The 20000-nt window shown below is 43.3% G+C and overlaps 1 protein-coding gene across 5 annotated transcripts in view; it reads left to right on the forward strand.

Annotated features, from left to right (window-relative positions):
• ASPP (Ankyrin-repeat, SH3-domain, and Proline-rich-region containing Protein) overlaps positions 1 to 20000 on the forward strand; it is a 558597-nt gene that overhangs the window by 282233 nt on the left and 256364 nt on the right. For 4 of the 5 annotated variants that reach the window (XM_080276579.1, XM_080276582.1, XM_080276581.1 and 1 more), the window contains exon 1: positions 1 to 348. This exon is cut by the window's left edge and continues 312 nt beyond it. The exons of the other annotated variant lie outside the window; for it this stretch is intronic. In XM_080276579.1, coding sequence (XP_080132705.1) covers positions 205 to 348 — 144 coding nt within the window. In that variant the 5' untranslated portion in view covers positions 1 to 204. The remainder of the gene's footprint in view (positions 349 to 20000) is intronic. 5 annotated transcript variants of the gene reach the window in all.

Genomic DNA, 20000 nt, shown 5'->3' on the forward strand with positions numbered 1-20000 from the left:
AGGGAGAGGACGGTGGAGAGGCATAGCAAGTGTGAGAAGGAGATAACGAAGGAAGAGAGAAATAGGAACGAAAAGGAGAACGCGAAGGAAGAGAGGAGTAAGAACGGGAAGAAGGAGAGCACGAAGGAAGAGAGAAATAAGAAGGAGAATACGAAGGAAGAGAGGACTAATAATAAGGACGAGAAGAAGGAGAACTCCCCGACGATGAAGACGAAGACGGCGGTGGAGAGGAAGAGAAGCATCGGGGAAACAGGGAGGGGCCAAGGCAAGAACAGCAACCAACCAGGGGCCGAGGAAGGTGCCAGGATGGACCAATCACCTCCCACTCCTACCTCAAGGCTTCCCAAGGTGAGCAGTGCAATTATAACACTTGTTTTCATTATTTACCTTAATTCAGGGTGACGTGAGGAAAAAAAAAAGTCAGAATAATGATGATGATGATAATAATAATAATAATAATAATAATAATAATAATGATGATAATAATAATAATACTCTACCTCTGTCCCAAAGCCTGCTACTGTTAGATGTGAACTAATTAACCCTTTGGATCCAGGTGATTTTTTTCTTGCTTATTTCATACAATTTTATGAAGCACAGGGTAGACTTTTGAAACTGTGTGGGTCAGATACAGCCTCCGTCACTTCTTTGCTACTGGGGTCCTCCGTGACTAAAGAAAATTGTCTAGTAGCAACAGACATGAATAAGAAAGTCACCGGATATAAAGGGTTAACACGACTTTTCATTATCCATCATCATCTTGCACAGGGTTGTTCTAAAGGTGATGTTCTTGCTTGCCATGACAAAAAATAAATAAAATAAGAAATAAAGTATATGTTGAGTGTGTGAGGTAAGGAAAGTGTCGAGAGTTACGCTGAATTAACAATGAGAGGAGGAGGGATGCTTTTGTGGCGTAATCTGTGCGGCGTTAGTGTAAATATAATGGTGGTGTGTCCGCGTATGACTGAAACGCGATAGCAACGAGAGGGTTAGGGGGGGAAAAGGAGGAATGTAAATTTAGGATAGGGTGAGGCAGAGACAGCAGAGAAGAGTAAGGCAGAGGTAGGGGGAAAGCGCGGTAGGTAGAGTGAGGCTGAGGTTGAAACAGGGTGATTGTAGTATGAGACAGTATGAGGTTAGGGTGAGGCTGGTGAATGCCGGATGAAAGAGGGTGAGGATAGGGTGTGCCGGGAAAGAAGAGTAAGGCAGAGCGAGGGGACAGCGGGTACGTTGAGGCAGGGTGAGAGAGGTAGGTATGTAGGGTGAGACAAACGGAGGGATGGAGAACGAGACAAAGGTAGGACAAGTGAGGTTGAAGACAGGACACTGGATGAGTCAGGGAGGTAGGTAGGTTAAGGCAGAGAGAGGGAGGCATAGTGAGACAGGGAAAAAGCAGGGTGAGGCAGAGGAAGGGATGCAGCGTGAGGCAGCAGAACGGAAACATGGTGAGGCAGGGTTGAGCCAGAGGGAGGAGAAGTGAGGCAGATGAGGGGAGGCAGGTGAGGCAGATGATGGGAGACAAAGTGAGGCAGGGAGGGAGGGAAGGAGAAAAAGGGAGGGAGGGAGGAAGACATGGTGAGGTGGGTGTAGACTTAGGGAGGACTAGGTGATACTTGGGGGGAGGAGGGGAGGGAAGTAGCAAAGGACGAACAGAAAGGTAGTAGGAGTGAAACAGAGGGAGGGAGGCAGGATGAGGCAGGCAGGGAGAGACAGAGAGATAGGTAGGATGAGGGAGAAAGGCAGGAGGAGGTAGGGAGGGTGAGGCAGGGAGGCAGGGTGAGAGGAAGTGTAGTGGTGTATCAATTAGCGGGTGATTAGTGCTAAGACCAGGTGAGTCTCTCTCTCTCTCTCTCTCTCTCTCTCTCTCACGCACACACACACACACACACACACACACACACACACACACACACACACACACACACACACACACACACACACACACACACACACACACACACACACACACACACAGATCCACACACTGTTAGGCTTTCCATTTCCTCTCTTCCTCACAGTTTATTCTTCACCTCCCACTTTTGCTCACATCTCTGTTCTCAGTGTTTCCCTCCCCGTCCTTGCTGTGCTGTTCCTTCACTTTCCTTCTTTTCCATATTCCTCTCCAACTTTCCAGCTCAACTTTTCTTCCCAGTTTTATTCTTTCTTTGATTTTCGGTTCATGTCTTTCTCGTTGTCCCATTTCTTTTTAACCTTTTCTTAGCACTTTTTTCCCTTTTTCCTCCTCCCTTTCCCATCTCTCTTCCCTCTTTCACTTTTCTTGTTCTCTGCTTCATTTTCTTTTGTCTTTTTTTTTTTTGTCCTCATTATTCTTGTGTTTTTCAGTTACCATATTCTTCCCTGTTTGTTCACCTTCTTTACCTGTTTTCTCGCGTTCTTCATTTACCTTATTACTTTATTTTCTCCTGTTCATCTTTTTTCCCACATTTCCTCTTTCCCTCAGCTTTTCTCCACTTTTCCCCCCTTCCTCACTTCACAGCCTTTGCTCCCTCATTTCCTCTAATTACTCTTTCTTTGCTTCCATATTTATTTCTTTACCTGTCTTCCACTTGCTACTCCACACGTATTTTATCTTTCCACCTCTCCTCCTCCTCTCATTTTTCTCTCTCTATCGTCTGTTGTGTCTTTCCCTCCCTCTTCTTTCGTTCCTCCTTCTTTCTTTCTCATTATTTTTATCATCATACCACTTGTTTATTCTCTCGCCCTCCTCCCCCTCCTCCACTTCTGCCTCTTTCTCCTCTCCGTTCATTCATTCATTCATTCATTCTTTCATTCATTCATTCATTCTCTCTCTCTCTCTCTCTCTCTCTCTCTCTCTCTCTCCACCTGTGCCTCAATTTTTCTCTCTCCCCGTTTCTTCATTTCCTTCTTCGCCGTCTCCCCCTCTTATTTTTTTTTTATTCCTTTCCATCTCTTTTCCTCTCGCCCCATATTGCGTCTGTCTGCTCTTTCGTCTTTTTCACGCCTTACTTTTATTTCTTATTTCTTCTTTTACTTCCATTCCCTCTTCGCCATTCGTGTTTCCTTTTCTTTCCCTTTTTTCCCTGCTTATTCATTTTCTCACTACTTTCATTCTCCTCATCCTACTCCTCCTCCTTCCTTTCTCACTCTTTATTTTCCTCCTCCTTGTCGCGTCTGTTTCCTTGTATTCCTTTCCCTGCTTCCTTCCTTCCTTTCTTCTCCTCCCCTTTTCCTCTTGTTTCACGTTCTTTTTCCACCATTTCTCTTTTTTTCTGTTCGTTTGCTTTCCTCCCCCTTTTGCTAATTCCATCTTCCTTTCTCCTAGCCCTACACCTCATCTCCTCCCCTCCCCTTCCCTTCCCTTCCCTTCCCTTCCCCTCCTTTTCTTCTCTCCTGTGCTGTTTATTTTTCCCCCTTCCTGCATTCTCTCCGTTTAAGTTTCCTTCTCCTCTTTCCTCCCTCCTCCCTGCCTCTTCTTTTCTCCTACCTTGCTTCTGCCTCTCTCCTCCTCCTCTTCCTCCTCCTCCTCCTCCTCCTTGTCCTCCTCCATTCTCCCCACTCTATTTCACTTCCCCTCTCCCTTCTGTTTCTGTCTCTTCTGCCGCTTCCCCTCCCTCTCTCACTTTTCCTTTCCCATTTCTTCCTCCACTTCACCCTTCGTCTCGCCTCCCCTCTTCCCCTTCTCTCTTCTCCTCTGTTTCTCTTGTCTCCTCACCTTTCTTCCCTCTCTCACTTCTCTTTCCGCTCCACAGCTCTCACATCTCTTCTTTCAGACTTCTCTTTTCCCATTTTTTTCCCCGTTGTCTTCCCGTATTTTCATCCGTCTTCCCTTCCTGTTCCTCTCTTCTCCTCCTCTTCCTCTTCCTCCTACCTGCCTCCCATCCTACGTAACGTTATACCAGTGGCAGACTGTTGGGACGTACATACACACGTGCACACAGACGCACACAGCCATGGGATACACAGGCACACGCACACGCAGCGCTTGAGTGCCACTTGGTTATGTGACTGGCACTCCTTTATTGTGGCGTGGTTGTGGTTTTGGTGGTTGTGGGGGTTGTGGCTTTGGTGGTTGTGGTTATGGTGGTTGTTGTGGCTGTAGTGGTTGTGGTTGTAGTTGTGACTATTGTTGTGGGTGGTGGTGGTGGTTTTGGTGGTGGTGGTGATATTGGTGGTGGTGGCTGTGTTGATGGTTGTGGTTATAGTGTTGGTGATTTTGGTGGTGGTGGTGGTAGGTTTGGTTGTGGTGATTGTGGTAGTAGGAGTCGTAGTTGTGGTAGGAATGGCGGTGATGGAGTGATGATGGGTGCGGTTTTTGTTGTGGTTATGGTAGTAGTGACATTTGTGGTGTGTGTAGTGGTTGTGGTAATTTGCAGTGTTGGTTATGGTTGTAGTTATGATGTAGTGATCATGGTTGTGGTTACAGTGGTTGGTCAAATGGTTGTGGTTGGTATGGTATCTATGCCTCGTGGTAACTTATCCCATCTGTACTGGAAACAAGGCTTAGGATGATGATGATGATGATAGTGATGAAAGTGTTGATGATGATGGTGGTGGTGGTGGTGATGATGATAATGATGATAATAATAATGATCTGTCTGTCTGTTTATTGCCAGACGCCTCAGTCCCGCAATGGGTGGTCACTAACAAATCGCCTCCACCCTGCCATTTCACTGCCCTCTGCCCAGCTCACCCATCCGCCCTTACATATTTCTCCACTCCATCCCCTCATCTCATCCTAGGCCTCCCCCTCCCTCTCCCCTCCTCCACCTCACTCACATGCACTCTCCTCGATAGTCTCTCGCTCTCCATCCTCTCTGCATGGCCAAACCACCTCCGTGTATTTCTCCAAACGTTTCATCACATCCACATCCACATCGCAACGCTCCTTCATTTCCTCATTTGTCAGTCGGTCTCTCCATGTAACTCCACATGCTCCTCTCAGATAACTCATTTATGGTCGGTGGGGGCGCCCATCATCCACCCACTCAGTGTAGTGGTACTCTATTTCGGGGTAGCTCTACGTTGAGTGGCAAGCCAAATGATTTCCTGTAAACTTGGAAATCATGTTATACGCTGAGTGGTAACCTTATAACCAACCTACACGTGTTCCCTACGTGTCAGCAGGTGGGTTGGGGGAGGGTTAGTGCCCCTCCCCGGAAAACAACTAACTAAAATTGCAAACAAGAATAATAATGATAAATATAATAATAGTAATAATAATAATAATAATAATAATAACAATAATAATAATAGTAATAATAATAATGATAATAATAATAATAATAATAATAATAATAATAGTAATAATAATAATATTAACAACAACAACAATAATAATAATAATGATAATAATAATAATAATGATAATAACGAAGATGATGATAAAAATGATGATAATTCTCTCTTCAGTTTTGTGCTTCCTCATTTCTGTCATCTGTAACCCATTCCAGCGGTTCCACCATTATCCATATTATTACCGCCCAACGATTTGAGGCGAAGGTAGACTTATTTTTCTAACTGGACGGGATAGATACGGCCTTTAGTTAGCGCCCACACCACCACCGGAGGTCCTTTCTAAGCTGAGAGTGAAATCGTCATGGGATAACAGGACTGTAGTGGAAAAATGACATTAGGGTTATCAATGTCCTTTGCTTTTGCTGTCATCTTTCCACCATCTTTCTACTTTCTTTCTCCTCCCTCTCCTCCTGCATTGTCTTTTTTTCTGCTTAGATTAACTTCCTCACGTGCATTGTCTCTCCGCTCTTTACTAGGTCGTTGTGTTTTTCCCTATTTTCTTCAGGATTTGTCTCTCCCTCCTCCTTCTCCTCCTCCTCCTTCTTTGACACGTCCATCGTCTTTTTGTTCCTTCCCTCGTCCTTCTCTCTATTTTTCTATTCTTCCCTCCCTTCCGTCTCCATGTTTACCTTTTTGTTTTTCCTCTTGCTTCAATTCTCATACTTCTCTTTCCTTTTAAATTCCAACTTTTTTTCTCATTTTTTCACATTCTTGATGACTGTTTCTGCTCAGTCGCATTTCTATTATTTTTATTTTCTCCCCTCCTTCATCTGGGTCTTTTTTTTATTTTTACTTTTTTATTGTTGAGTTTGCGGTGTATACAGTATATATATATATATATATATATATATATATATATATATATATATATATATATATATATATATATATATATATATAATTTTGGTTCGTATTGTTGTTGTATTTTTCGCCTTTATCTTTGGTTCTTCCTCTTTTCACTGTTATTCCTATTCATACTTTCGTGTTTTAAGTTAACGTTTTTCTTTATACTCTCTCTCTCTCTCTCTATTTATCTATGTATCTGTCTATCTCTCTGTTCAATCATCCCTTCACTTTACACTTCCAGCCTTCATCTCTTGGCATTTGTTTTTTCTTACACTCATTTTCTCTTAACATACATCTCATTCTCTTTTTCTGTTCACTTGCTGTTACATATTTCTTTTTCTGTCCTTTTTTTTTTCTTGGCACATTCCTCTTTTCTATTTTGTCTCCTCCTCTTTCATCTCGTACATTTCTTTCTGCTCAGTCACCGTTTTATTTTTATCTTCCTTTTTAAATTATGTCCACGTCCTTCCTTTTGATCTCACTCTTATTCTTTTTATTTCAATCGTTTTTTCATTTTTCCTTTCCTTCTCCCTTCCCTTCCCTTCCTTTCCCTTCCCCTCCCGTCCCTCCCTTTCCTTCCTCTTACTCTTTTCTCATTTCTTTCCCTCTTCCTTCCTTTCATCTGTTCTTCTTGCTCTTCCTTCCTTCTCTTTCCCTCCTCCTTCCTGGCTTGTTTCCTTCCTTCCTGTCCTGTTTTCGTTCATTCATTCATTTATTTCTTCTCTCAGTCTTTCCTTTACCTCTCTTTACTATTTCCTTCTTGTTTTCCTTCCTCTGTATCATATTTTATTCCTTCCTTGTTATCCTGCTTGGTTGCTTGCTTGCTTGCTTGCTTGCTTGCTTGCTTCCTTGCTTCCTTCCTTCCTTCCCTCCTTCCTTCCCTCTCCCCTCTCTTCCCCTCTCCCCTGGTTTAGCGATATACTTACTGTCCTATTAATTAGCTCTTACTTGTTCCCCCCCCCCTCTCTCTCTCTCTCTCTCTCTCTCTCTCTAAGTCCTTTCATTATTCTCCTTTCTTTCTTTTCTTTCTTGTTCTTGTTTGATTTCCTTCCTTTCTTGTAGGTTCTCTGCTCTACTTATTTCATTCTCTTTCGTCTTCTCCTCATTATTTCGCTTTCGTATTTTGTCTTGTATTTTGTTTCGTTCATTGCTTCTTTTCCAGCCCTCCATTTCCTTTGCATTCTCAGTAATTTCCGCTCTCTATTTTCATCCTGTTTCTGTTTCCTTCCTTCCCCTCACATCTCCCCTCTCCGCTAATTTCCCTCGGATTATGTTTCTCCCCTCTCCTCCTTCCCTCTTCCTTTATTTTGCCCTCTCCTTTCTCTCAGCCTTCCTCCTCTCTCGTGATTCGTCCTTTTTCTACCCTTTTCCAAGGTGTCTCAGTTCTTCCTTCCTTTCTTCATTTCTTCCCTCCTTCCATCTCTCCTTTCTTTCATCCTTTCTTCCATCTTTCCTTCCTTCCTTCCTTCCTTCCTTTCCTTCTTTCCATCCTTCCTTCATTGCGTCCTTCCTTCTGTCATTCCTTCCTCAGTATCCTTCCTCTTTTTCATTATTCAAATGTTTATTCTTTTCGTTATTGACTCATTCACCTCATCCGTTTTTCATTTATTCCTATTTCTTTCCCCTCCTTCATTACACGGTTCTGTCACTTTACTTTTCCCTTTATTTTTATTTCTCATCCCTTTCTCCTTCACTGTTTTCCGTACCCATGTTTCCGCTTCCCTTTCTGCTCTATCTCCTTTCACTTCCTTCTTTTCATATGCATACAGTATTCTGATACTCTTTTTTATTTTTTCGCACTCACTGTTGGTCCCCTTTTCCACACCGTTTTTTTTTTTTTTTTTTTTGTCCATATTTTGCTCTCGTACTCATGTGTTTTTTTCCTGCTGCTTTATTTTTCCCACTCTAAATGTTTGTGGTGGTTGGAAATGGAGTCACGATAATGGTGATGAAATTTTGGGAAGAATGGGAGGGGAGACGAGTAATTAGAGGACTTCGCAGTATTGAGAAGGACAGGATGGTCGTTAGGTTAGAGGTGAAGAGGAGCCCGCTTGAATTTAGGCTTTTGCTTCACTTACGGGCTTCTCGTCTTTGGTTCCTCCTTCCTTGCATAAACACACACACACACACACACACACACACACACACACACACACACACACACACACACACACACACTGTACTATGTGGGTCAGACCTGAATAACGGAAGACAGTCAGTTTCAGCCCTTTGCCTGAAAGTTACCTATTTTGCATTTAATTTTGGGTAACATTACACGAGTTCTCTGTGCAACGGAGAAAGATATGACACCAGAAAATTTTTTAAAAGTATCACAGTTAACATCCTGAGTGAGAATGAAGAACCTTATATTGTGTCAGCAAATGGCGGAGAACTGATTCGTCCAGGTTGTTTTGATAAATTTTGGAGATATTGATTGTAAGGTCAGGGTCAGAAGCAGTCCTGATGACCCCCCTTCACTGCCTGATATCCCTTCCTGAAGTGAATGCAATCGTCTGACGGGATTCAAGGTCACATACCATAGACCTGACCTTTTTCACAACACTTACTGGCCCAAGCAGGATGGAAGGCAAACGTAATATAGTTTTATGATGATTTTGTAACGTAGTAAAGAGTTGTAGCAGTTGATATTATTGTTGTTTTTGTAAGATATGGAATTAATGAATGGATAAAGAAAACATGTATATTGAGGTGGTGCGTATATATGTGCAGAGAATGTGTTTAGGTGATGGTGGCAAGGAAAGGCTGTGAAAGTGAAACTGAGAGTGTGGAAAACGATAACCGTGTGGTGGTATGGAAGAACAGAGTGGATCAGTACAGTGTGTGTGTGTGTGTGTGTGTGTGTGTGTGTGTGTGTGTGTGTGTGAGAAAGAAAGAGAGAGTTGAAAACCAGACTAAGCGTCATAACATCGTACAATTAATTCTAACCCATTTTTCTTTTCTCCGCAGGTATGTTGAGGCCTGACCTGGCTGTGTGCAGGAAGGGAGGCGATGGTGGTGAGTGTTTTGTGTAGTTATAGGGGAATGGATGATGTTTTTCGGTGGAGAGAGAGAGAGAGAGAGAGAGAGAGAGAGAGAGAGAGAGAGTTATGTAAGGGCAAAAACAACCTTGAAGCAATTTTACCCTTACTCCCTCCTTGGAACCACCTCGCTTCGTAGGGACTGGCCAGGTGATGGTTATAGTAGATTTTGTTTTCATCTGACGGTACTGGGCCACTTCCACAACTCCAATACTAACTTACTCCTACATGAACTTCGATGAGCTTTAGTTATTGAGGTAGGAATGAGTCTCCTTGGTTACTGGTCAAATTCATCCTCCAGTCAGATTTAACCCTGCCATCAAATGAGGTGAAAAGGGATTAGGGATCTTTGTCAGGTAGGAACAAACGGACTATATGTAGTGTTTTTACAGTGAAGGTTAATATTTTTTTTCTTTGTGTTCCTAGTAATAATTCCAGGTAGGTAAGTATTCGCCTCATTCTATTAAGCATCATATTTATGCTTAGTCTAAAAATATTCAACTGTGGTCTTTTTATTTTCCTTCTTTAATTTTTTTCCTAGTGTTGACTCCTTTTTTTACCCTTCCAGGTTCCTCTGTTCCCCCCCCCCTTTTTTTTGTATTCTTTCTTTCCTTCATTCTTCTCCTCCTTATATTTCCGCTTCGTCTATTAATTTCTTGCCCAGTACCTTAACGGGGGAAGTAGAAGCCACATAAGCAAAATAAGACATACAATCCCTCCCCTGTCCCATTTTCAGAAATAATAATAAACAAATGAACAAAATAAAACCTGACAATCGAAGAGCTACAGAAAATGAACCTTTCCTCATAGCCCAGAAATATGGATGATGAACAACAAAAAAGACATTAAAAAATAATCACGAGCGTCCCCTTCGAAAGACATTGTAAATAAATGCGTCAGTAAATGAGTAATATAAGAATTTAAAACGATGTTACCCATGGAACTGAATGCAACTCAGTTCAGAAGGATAGATAGTAAGCCATGTGAACAAACCACACACACACACACACACACACACACACACACACACACACACACACACACACACACACACACACACACACACACACACACACACACACACACACACACACACACACACACACACAGAAAGCCTAAAGGGAAGACAAGAAAGCGGGAATACAATGAAAGAAATATAGAATAGTGAGGGGTTGGGGGAGGGAGGGAAGAAAACGTGGGGGCGGTAACTCGTGGTAATGCCCCCGTTAACATCGTGCCGGGAGGGGGAGGGGTGCGGGGGAGGGGGAGTGAGGGGAGGGGGTAAGGACGAGGGCGGGGGCGGGGAAAGTTAGGGAAGGGAGGCGTTGTTAGAGCAAGAGAAATGGGAGGCGAGGTCAGTTGTAAGGAGAGTCAGAAGGTTGGGCAGGGAATGGGGCTGTTTTGGGGGGGTCATGGTAGGTGTGTCAATGGTAGGAGAGTTCATGGTAAGAAAGGGTCGTGGCAGAAGGGCCACCGTATGATAAGGGAGTCAAACTATGGTAGGGTAGGTCATGGTAAGAGAAGGTCATAGTAGGGGTCATGATAGGAAAGGTCATGGTGGTAAGAGGTCATGTTAATAGAAGGTCATAGTCGGGGATGGTCCTGATAGGGAAGGCATGTATTCCCAGTACCACCAGACGATATATTTAGCTACTCAAAAAAAATGACAGCGGGTTGTAGTAGGGAAGCTCATTGTAGGGGAGTCAAGTATGGTGTGGTATGATATGTGTGTGTGTGTGTGTGTGTGTGTGTGTGTGTGTGTGTGTGTGTGTGTGTAATCCAATAATATGACAAGGCTACCTACTGGAGTGATGTCGGAAATAAAATCAGGCTGGATCCTTCCCGTCGGCTTATCGGATCAGAGCAGGACTAATATAACCTGAGGTGCTGTCACGGCCCTGCGATCCCCCCCCCCCTCCTCTCTCTCTCTCTCTCTCTCTCTCTCTCTCTCTCTCTCTCTCTCTCTCTCTCACACACACACACACACACACACACACACACACCTTCAGCTCGAGGGCGTCTTCCGTATTATTGCTGCCACCTAACGAATTTGATATAGCAGCCTTTCAAAGTGGAGTTCAGTGGACATTCCTCGCTCCTCCTCCTCATCATCATCACCATCACCACTATCATCATCATCATCATCATCTCGCTCCACCACAACCTTAATTCATATTCTTTGTACTTTTCTTTCAAAATATCATCTTCAGCACATACCTGTACGGCTAATCTTTCCCCACACTAAAAGCCACACAGAGTTCCTGCCATCGTTTTAGGGACAGAAGGCTTTTAATATAGGTAATTATAAGTGTTATTCAGATCATTTTTTTTATTTAGATTTTTTTATCCATGCCTGAGAGAGAGAGAGAGAGAGAGAGAGAGAGAGAGAGAGAGAGAGAGAGAGATTTGCTAGCTACCCTATATACTGTATTGCTGTGCCCGGCCGAGCAGTTCTGCCGTGGAGCACTGACCAATATATTTTTTCCTGTATATTCCCCATGATCGTTCAACGTCTGTTCTCGCTAATTTAATGCCTTATGTCCCTTTTATACATACGTGGTTCACTGGAAGCAGCGATAACGAATAGAGAAGTGTGCGTGGAAGTAAAAATGGCGCTGCATGACAGTATTGTGATCTCTACTGGAACATAAGGAAATGAAGTTTTGACCTTTTTGGAAGGACTCTAGAGTGAGAGCAATGGAAGTGATTTGTGTGAGAGACGCTTGTGGAGTTAAATGGAGACAAACAAATCAGGTAGTGAAGGAGCATTGTGTTTATGTGGATGTCATTAAAAGTGTTGAGAGATACATTGCGATGGTTTAGCCATGTGGATAGGATGGAGATTGAGAGATGGAGGGATGGAGTGAAGAGATGTATGCGAGAGAGGGGTATGAGGTGGAGGGAGGGTAAGCAAGTGACAGAGGACAAAGCGACGAGGAGGCGATTTGTTTGTGTCCACTCCTTACGGGATTAAGGCCTCTGGCAGTAGATAGATTGGTAGATAAGTAGTCTCATTTATCTCATGATTCTTTCCTCTCCTATGACATTTTTTATTCTCCATGGGTTGTGGATGTGTAATAAAAAACGTCTCCTTTCTCTTTCCCCTCGTGTCTATCCTGTATATTGTATTTTCGTTCGCCAAGTCTTTCTTACATTAAACACGGGTATGTGGTTTATCTATCTCATGTCTGGCCTCTTTCATCCTTTGTTGTGTTTTATGGCTCATATTTGTGTACGGTAGTTTATTTGATTTCCTGTGTTCTTCTTTGTATTTCATCCGCTCCGTCTCTGTCATCTCTCGTCTCTGTACCGGTATTTCACCTTTCGCCCCAACCACCCAGTCCCATCACTTTTATCTCCCATCCTTTAGTCCATTCTTCCGTTTATTGCATTTAAGCCTCTCGTGTTCCTTTTGTTTTGACCGACGTCGGCGCCGACCAGTGAACGTTGCTCTGAGGACATCACACACCGACTCATGTCTGCCCTGTGTGGCATTTGCAGTTTTGCGGCCGTATTATTTAAGGTCTAATGAGAATATCTCATTTGACATGAGTATTATTACATCCGCACACGGAAGCACTGGGGGTTTTGTGTTTGGTTCGGGTTTTCTGTCACTGTGTCTGTCTGTCCATCTCTTAGCAAAGATATGGAAAAACTTGGATAAAATTGTACAAAATTTGACACAATGACAGGATGATCAGAGGAACAGGTAATAAATTTTTCGCCGAAAAAGGTCGTAAAGTCAAGGACAAGATCAATTTGTACAGTTTTGATCCGATTTTGACCAAACTTGATGGAAGGGTTGGACATGAAAGAATGGAGTAGTTAAATTTGGGGGCCAATCGAACAGAAGTAAAAGTCACAGGACAATGTCAAATGTTCGGTCTTGTAAATTATATATAATAGTTTTGATTCCATGGAGATAAGACATGATGGAATGGTTTAAGGTTAGCCAAGGATACTCTGTTTTCGGAACAGTAGATCAAAGACAAAACTTATATCAGACGTTCAGCTTAAGCACTCAAATCCGATTTGAACCAAACTTGGTGGATGGGTTGAGAGTCAGGGGTAAGGATGAAGTAGGCAGTAAAAAATCAGGGGTACCAGAGTTATGTCCTTTAACCGATGTTAGCTTATACAGCTCAGATATTGCACTTCCTAAACACTCCTTGTTAGAACTGAATACTCTGTAGTATAAGCAAGCTCCACATGTTTTAGTTATTTATGGAGCATTGTGCTTATTAGATGTGATTGTGCGCATCCCACATTACATAGCTAGTTTAGACAGCAACAGTACAGAGGTTAGACATGTTCAGTAATCATCTGTTGTTGCATAAAATACCATAAACTAACCGGGGGCTGGTCCACACCTTTGCGTTCTCAGTTTTGATAATGCACCCATTAATCATGTACAATACAGTTGTAATCCCTTCACTACGATTATGCCCAAGTGTTTTATGTGTGTTGACGCCAGATGGGTTTGCACACTTCAGGGCAGACTTCCAGTTAGAGGGGTTTGGGGTGAAGTCTTTATTAAACCCTTACACACGAGAGGTCTTTCATAAACTGAATCAAATCGTTTAGAGACAGCTGTGTAGAAAATTCGAAAATAGGTTGTCAGATTGAAGGTGTTAAGAAGATAGATATTATTTATGTTTTATTTGCTCCACTGTTCTTCTGGATTGTTTTAAGTTTTTATTTATTTAAGTATTATTGCACACTATCCATCTGCCATTCTTCAACATCGTCACCGTGTACTCAGCTTTCATTCGTTTGTGGGTATGTTTGCCTGCTTTTTCGCTTGTGCAGTTGGTATATCGCGTATTCGATTCGTTTTTCGTAAATATAATTCATCTGACGCACTTGTTATTCAGATTTGTAAATGTTATTCATGTAGTGGCCCAGCTAGTGGAGTAGACACGATGTCATAAGTAGTTGCAATAAATAATAATAAACTCGGTTCAGTATGAAGTTATCATTTATCTATTTCTAGTACTCCTGAAAAATGCGACTTAATTTCCTCTTTAATTCTGCATCATTCCAGATCAGATGTCAAAGGTCAGCTGTTATAAATATCGTCATTGTAATTTTTACTTGCTGGACAGAATATATTGAACAGGTCATTAATTAGCGTAACGAGTCGCTATTTCTTGTGCTGCGTTTATTGCTGGGTTTGTGTGTTTTGTTGACCCCCTCTATCCCCTTTTTATGTATACTGTGTGTGTGTGTGTGTGTGTGTGTGTGTGTGTGTGTGTGTGTGTGTGTTTGTTGGCTGAGTATATGAGCAGGAAGTGTGGGGAAATGAGGGATGAGGGAAGTCATTGGGAATGGGGAGAAGAGTTGTGGGTGAAGAGATGGGGAAGGGGGTATTTGGAAAGAGGAAAGGAGTAGGTCAAAATGGGAGGGGAAGTGGTGAAGTTAGGGGGTGGGGGTGAGAAGAGGAAGGAGAGTTTATGAGAAGGGGAAGGAGAAAGAAGAAAATGGTAGGAAGAGAGTAAGAGAGAGAGAGAGAGAGAGAGAGAGAGAGAGAGAGAGAGAGAGAGAGAGAATGGATTATAGATAGAGGGAAGGGGGTTGTTAGAAGGGGAGAAAATGCTAAAGGAGGCTGGGATGAGTGAAAGCATAGAGGTGAAAGCTCTATGGGTGAAAGAGTGGTTAAGGAAGGGTGATGAGAGGGGGGGGTATATAGAGGAGGGGGTAATGATGGGAGGAATGGAAGGGAAAGGGAGTCGGAGTGAGAGAGAGGAGAGCTCCCAAGAGAGAAGAGGAAGAATGCTAAGGGACGTTGAGGTGGGGAGAGGAGTAGAGAAAGGAGGGACTGGGAGGATGAGGAGAGGCATGTTTGGAGGGGAGAGGGATGATGGGAATAGAGGGAGGAAAAGGGAATGGAAGAGAGGGAGGAGAGTTTTAGAGAGGGATTGAAAACTATTTAACTGTCGCAATTAACCCTTTTCACTGGTATGGATTCAGCTGGGGATTTTGTTCAGGACATCACAGACGATTATGCTTTGCTGATGGTAATTGTAACTGGCTGTTGAGGTGGGGAAGGAAGATGTTGGGGGAGGGAGGGGATGAGAAGGGGAAATTTTGAAGAGGAGGAGAATGATGGAAATAGAGGTAGAGAAGAGTGGAGGAGAGGGAGGGAAAGGGTGTGGATGAAAGGAAAGGATGAGGAGTGGAAGAGGAAGGTGAATTTTTAGGGGAGGGAGGGAAGGGATGAAGAGAAGGAAAAATTCTCGAGGGGAGGGGGGACACAGGGAGTATGAGAGGTGTGTGGGGGAAGGATTGAATGGAATCGTCTGGAAGTAGTAAGAATGAACTAATTGTAGGTCATGTGACTGAGAAGAAATGGAAAGGGGAATGTTTTGAAGGGAAGGGAAGGGAAGGGAGGAGAGAAGAGGGATAGGGGGGGGGATGGGATGCAGTGGAATGAAAAAGATGTGAAGGAAGTGAGGGGAGGGGAGGATAAGGTTAGGGAAGAGACGGGAAAGGAAAACAATTAGAGAAAAAGCAAAGAGAGAGGGGAGGGAAGTGAAACGGAGAGAGGGGAGGGGGTTATGGACGGAGAGGAGTGGGTGGGATGGGGTGAGGGGTATTCTCTGGCTGGCTGGTCTTGCTGGCGCCTACCGGGATTCGAAAAACATTGTCCTAAGTCCTCGTCATTTTGCTTCACCTAATTTTATGCCGAGGGGATCCTGTCCTTCATGTCCTTTACTGTGTGTGTGTGTGTGTGTGTGTGTGTGTGTGTCGGTTAACGCGTGCTGTAGGAAAGAGGTTACAGTGTGCGAGTGTTCGTATGAGTGCATGCTTAAGAAAACTCTGTGTGTGTGTGTGTGTGTGTGTGTGTGTGTGTGTGTGTGTGTGTGTGTGTGTGTGTGTGTGTGTGTGTGTGTGTGTGTGTGTGTGTGTGTGTGTGTGTGTGTGTGTGTGTGTTTTGGTCCTATTTATATCATTTACAAAACGTTTATATATCGTCTTGATACATGGGCTCGTACTGTAAGGACCTGTGGAGAATTCGTACCACCTAGTTCTTCCTCACCTGGCGCCACCGTGTATTATTCTGTGGTATTGAGCGAAACTGTCTCGGTACTAAAACTATATATATAGTTTACAAGAGTATATTAAGGTGTAATGTGGAGAATGAACCGCCGAGGAAAAGATGTTACGAAATCTCTGAAGCCACTTACAGAACGAATCATAATTTTTAGCACATCCTGTTGGAAAGGCAAGTTAAATGCATGGGTGTTTCTGCACAACAGCCCGCACAGTGTTGATATGCATTGGCACCGCAAGATTTGTTGGGCTGTGTGTGTGCGTTGGTGATGTGGTGTGTTGTGCAGAAACACCCCTGTATTCAGACACATGGCCCACAAAAATCATGAGGCTCCAATGCATATCAACACTGGGCGGGCATGTGTGTGTAGAAACACCTCTGGAATCATCTCGCCTTGCGATCAGGGTGGGTAAGAAACTCTGGATCACGACTGGACACTTCACGATTTTGTAATTGAAGCAAGTATGACCATGTAGAATATAGTTGTTTACTGGGGAGATACAAGTTTGGTGCTGGTGAGGGAAGCCTTCATGTGGTGGCACTGCTATAGTTGGGTTGCTTCGTTGCCCAGGTGGTTATACAAACGTCCCTCAACTCCCTCACTGTTCCCTGAAAAAGATGAGGAGGATGCATGGCAAGAGAAGGGCGACTCTTATTTCCTTACTCGTGCTTCTTCCTTTTTTTTCCATATTTCTGTGATAGTTGATATACGTGTAATGTTATACGTGTAGTGGATTATATACCTTTTTCGGGCAACACCTGGGAGATATTCTGTTTTATTCACCGGCTTGTGTCTTAATGGAGGATGGGATGGGGAGAAATGGTTGCGTGTGTGTGTGTGTGTGTGTGTGTGTGTGTGTGTGTGTGTGTGTGTGTGCCTCTATTCATGTATGCACAATATAGCCTAACTACCCACACCACTCTTGCAACACGCGGAATTCCCCCAAACTTGCTATTTTGGTTCACGGGATGTAATCCAAAAGACCCTGACCATTTTTCGCCATTTTTTCAGGTATCCAAAATTCATAAATCTACCAGTAATCGAAGTTACCCAAATAACTTGAGTGGTAACAAACACTACAATATATATAACTAAGTATCTCTTAACCTTTCTCATCCATCTTTGTGTCTTTCCATTCTACCTTCATTTTTCACTTCTTTCTCTGTTCTTCCCTGCTTTTCTTTGCTCCTTCTCTTCTCGGTTATTTTTCAGCTATTTTTCTCACTCATTTCGCATTTCGTATCCCACATATTTTCTCTTGTCTTTTCTTCTCTCGGTTCCTGTCCTCTTCTACCCCTTCTCCATTTTCTGTGCACTTTTAGAAGGAATTACTTCTTTAAATCCTTCATTTTTGCGAACTCGTATTGCTTTTTTAATCAGACTTGCACCGCACAAGAGGATTTGCTCTGCGGAGAGAAATCCTGGCAGTCAGGGGATTATAAACAAGCCTAGTTAACCCTTTCGTTTCCAGGAATTCACCAAGGTAGGTTATTCAGGCCAACACCAGGTGATTTTGTTTTTCTGGAAAGGTGGTGATCGAGTGGTTAGAAGAGTGGTACACTGTCTAAAAGGACGCAGGTTCGCTCCCAGTTTGCGAGAGGGAACAGTTTGGCGAGTTGAATTTCGTAGAAGCTGACATTACTGATATCCACTCCCCCCCCACACACCAACATAATAACATCCTTTTTAATACCATACACCCGTCCTAAACGTAAATGATGGCTGTTAACACCGAATTGGTAACATGTGACGGTGTATGGCACGTAGGAGGACTTCTGGGCCTCGGGGAACAGACTCTCAAGTTTGTACCCAGAGTCGAACAAAAAGAACTGAGCTAAATCCTAGCGGTCAGAGGTATTATAAAGCTTGAAATGGGTGGAAGAATTAATAACTGGTCGTGTTTATATCCTGAGAATTAAGAATGAATGCTTATATGAGAAACCCCAGCAGATATTTACAGCCAGGGTGCAGCAGTAAAACGCAGACGTGGGGGAGAGAAACAAAGCAGCCTCCGCCGTGGAAATATCAGAATAAATGAAAAGCGACACGCACACACGCAGACCGCCAGCCTTTGTGGAAGGACGCAGTGGTTTGAAGAGGATACGCTGCTGTGGACAAGACTTAAAGCTAGAGTGTGATTTTTTACCTTATTGTTATTGTTTATTGGCGTGGGGGAAGGGTTTATCAAGGGTCTTGGCCGATTTGCAGGATATACCAATCGTAGTAAAGTCTCGTGTGTGTGTGTGTGTGTGTGTGTGTGTGTGTGTGTGTGTGTGTGTGTGTGTGTGTGTGTGTGTGTGTGTGTGTGTGTGCGAGCTTTGATATACACTCGAAACATTAAGTGTTTCCTACCTGTATTTAGAGAAGACGATAGTACAAACAACCAGTCTTAAAACACGACTTGATTTCAGGCAGGTTAGTAAATCTGTGGAACTTAGGGGATAAAAAATAAAGAAAAAAGTGAGAAGTAGATGGTATTGTAATCGTCGTGTTTTGAGATATGATTTTCTTGTTCCTCACAGTATTCTTACGTTGATAGGAAACAAAGAAAATATCCTAGGTGAAGAGTAGGTGCAGTTGTAATAGGTGCACTTTAAGGTGTAATATCGTCTTTCCTGTTGATGGTTGCTTCGTAGAAATGAATTCCTGTTGATGGTTGCTTCGTAGAAATGAATGACGGTAGCGTCAGTGAGAAAGTAGAGCGCTGGAGGCAGGCTTAGTCTTCAGCACGAGGACGTCTTTTGTATCTTCATGCTACCTCCAGTCGATATTTTTTGGTTGAGGAGAGAGTTCGGACTGGAAGTGTGAATGGAAGAGCTTAAGTTCACCACTACCACTGCCACCACTACCACCACCCACACTGCAGTAGGTCGGGAAGTGTGGACCCAAGAGGTAAAACATTATAATTACGTGACGACTACACTTTTTTTTTTTTTTTTTTTTTTTACGTACAGTGGCGAGGTAGGTTCAAGCCCTATACAGAGGAGAGTGTTTTACGTTACGATGTTATTCAGCCCATCATTAATATACATACAAGATGTGGTGTGCAAAACAGTCCTCAGTTGAATAGGTGCAAGAAACTCCTTAGGCAACGAGAATACAATCCTTGGAAAGCATGAACAAGAAAAGAAGAGTGTAGCTTGTAGAGGTGAAAGTGATAGCAGAGTGAGGAGAGGGAGGTCGAGAACGAGGTTGGGTGTTATGTGATGGTAGAAGGAAGAGGGGAATGGGAGGATGTCAATGGTAGGAAAAGGAGAGGAAAACCAAGAATGAGATAGGAAAACAAATAAAAGTGTGGGGTGGAATAACGAGACAGGTACAACGAAGAGGGAGGATAATTATGATGAGACAAGGAGGAGAAGAATGGGAGAAAGTAAGTGATGGGAGGAGAAAGAGAGGAGGGGAGGTAGAGGAGGAGGAGGAGGAGGAAATGGAAGAAGAGGAGATAAAGGAGGAGGAGGAATACTGAAACCGAGGTGTGAGGAGGTAAGCAGGAGAATACATTAGGTGAGACGGGTGAGAGTGGCACAGGGGAGAGGTGATGAATTGTGATAGGCAGCACTGGAGACTTTTTTGTCCACAGCACACTGGCTCAGCTCTGGGGAGAGGTGTCTGACAGTGGATGGATAGACAGACAGATGGACAGGTACGTAGACAGACAGACAGACATCCAAACAAACAAACAGACAGGCAGACAGATAGATAGATTTGGGCATGAAGATAGAATTACCAGCACTTGTAGAACCATGAATGAATGAGACTATGAGGAAAAAATGTTAAATAG

This window comes from Coenobita brevimanus, chromosome 65 (assembly GCF_032717465.1).
Source record: "Coenobita brevimanus isolate Jiangsu-jjx chromosome 65, ASM3271746v2, whole genome shotgun sequence".
NCBI lineage: Eukaryota > Metazoa > Arthropoda > Malacostraca > Decapoda > Coenobitidae > Coenobita > Coenobita brevimanus.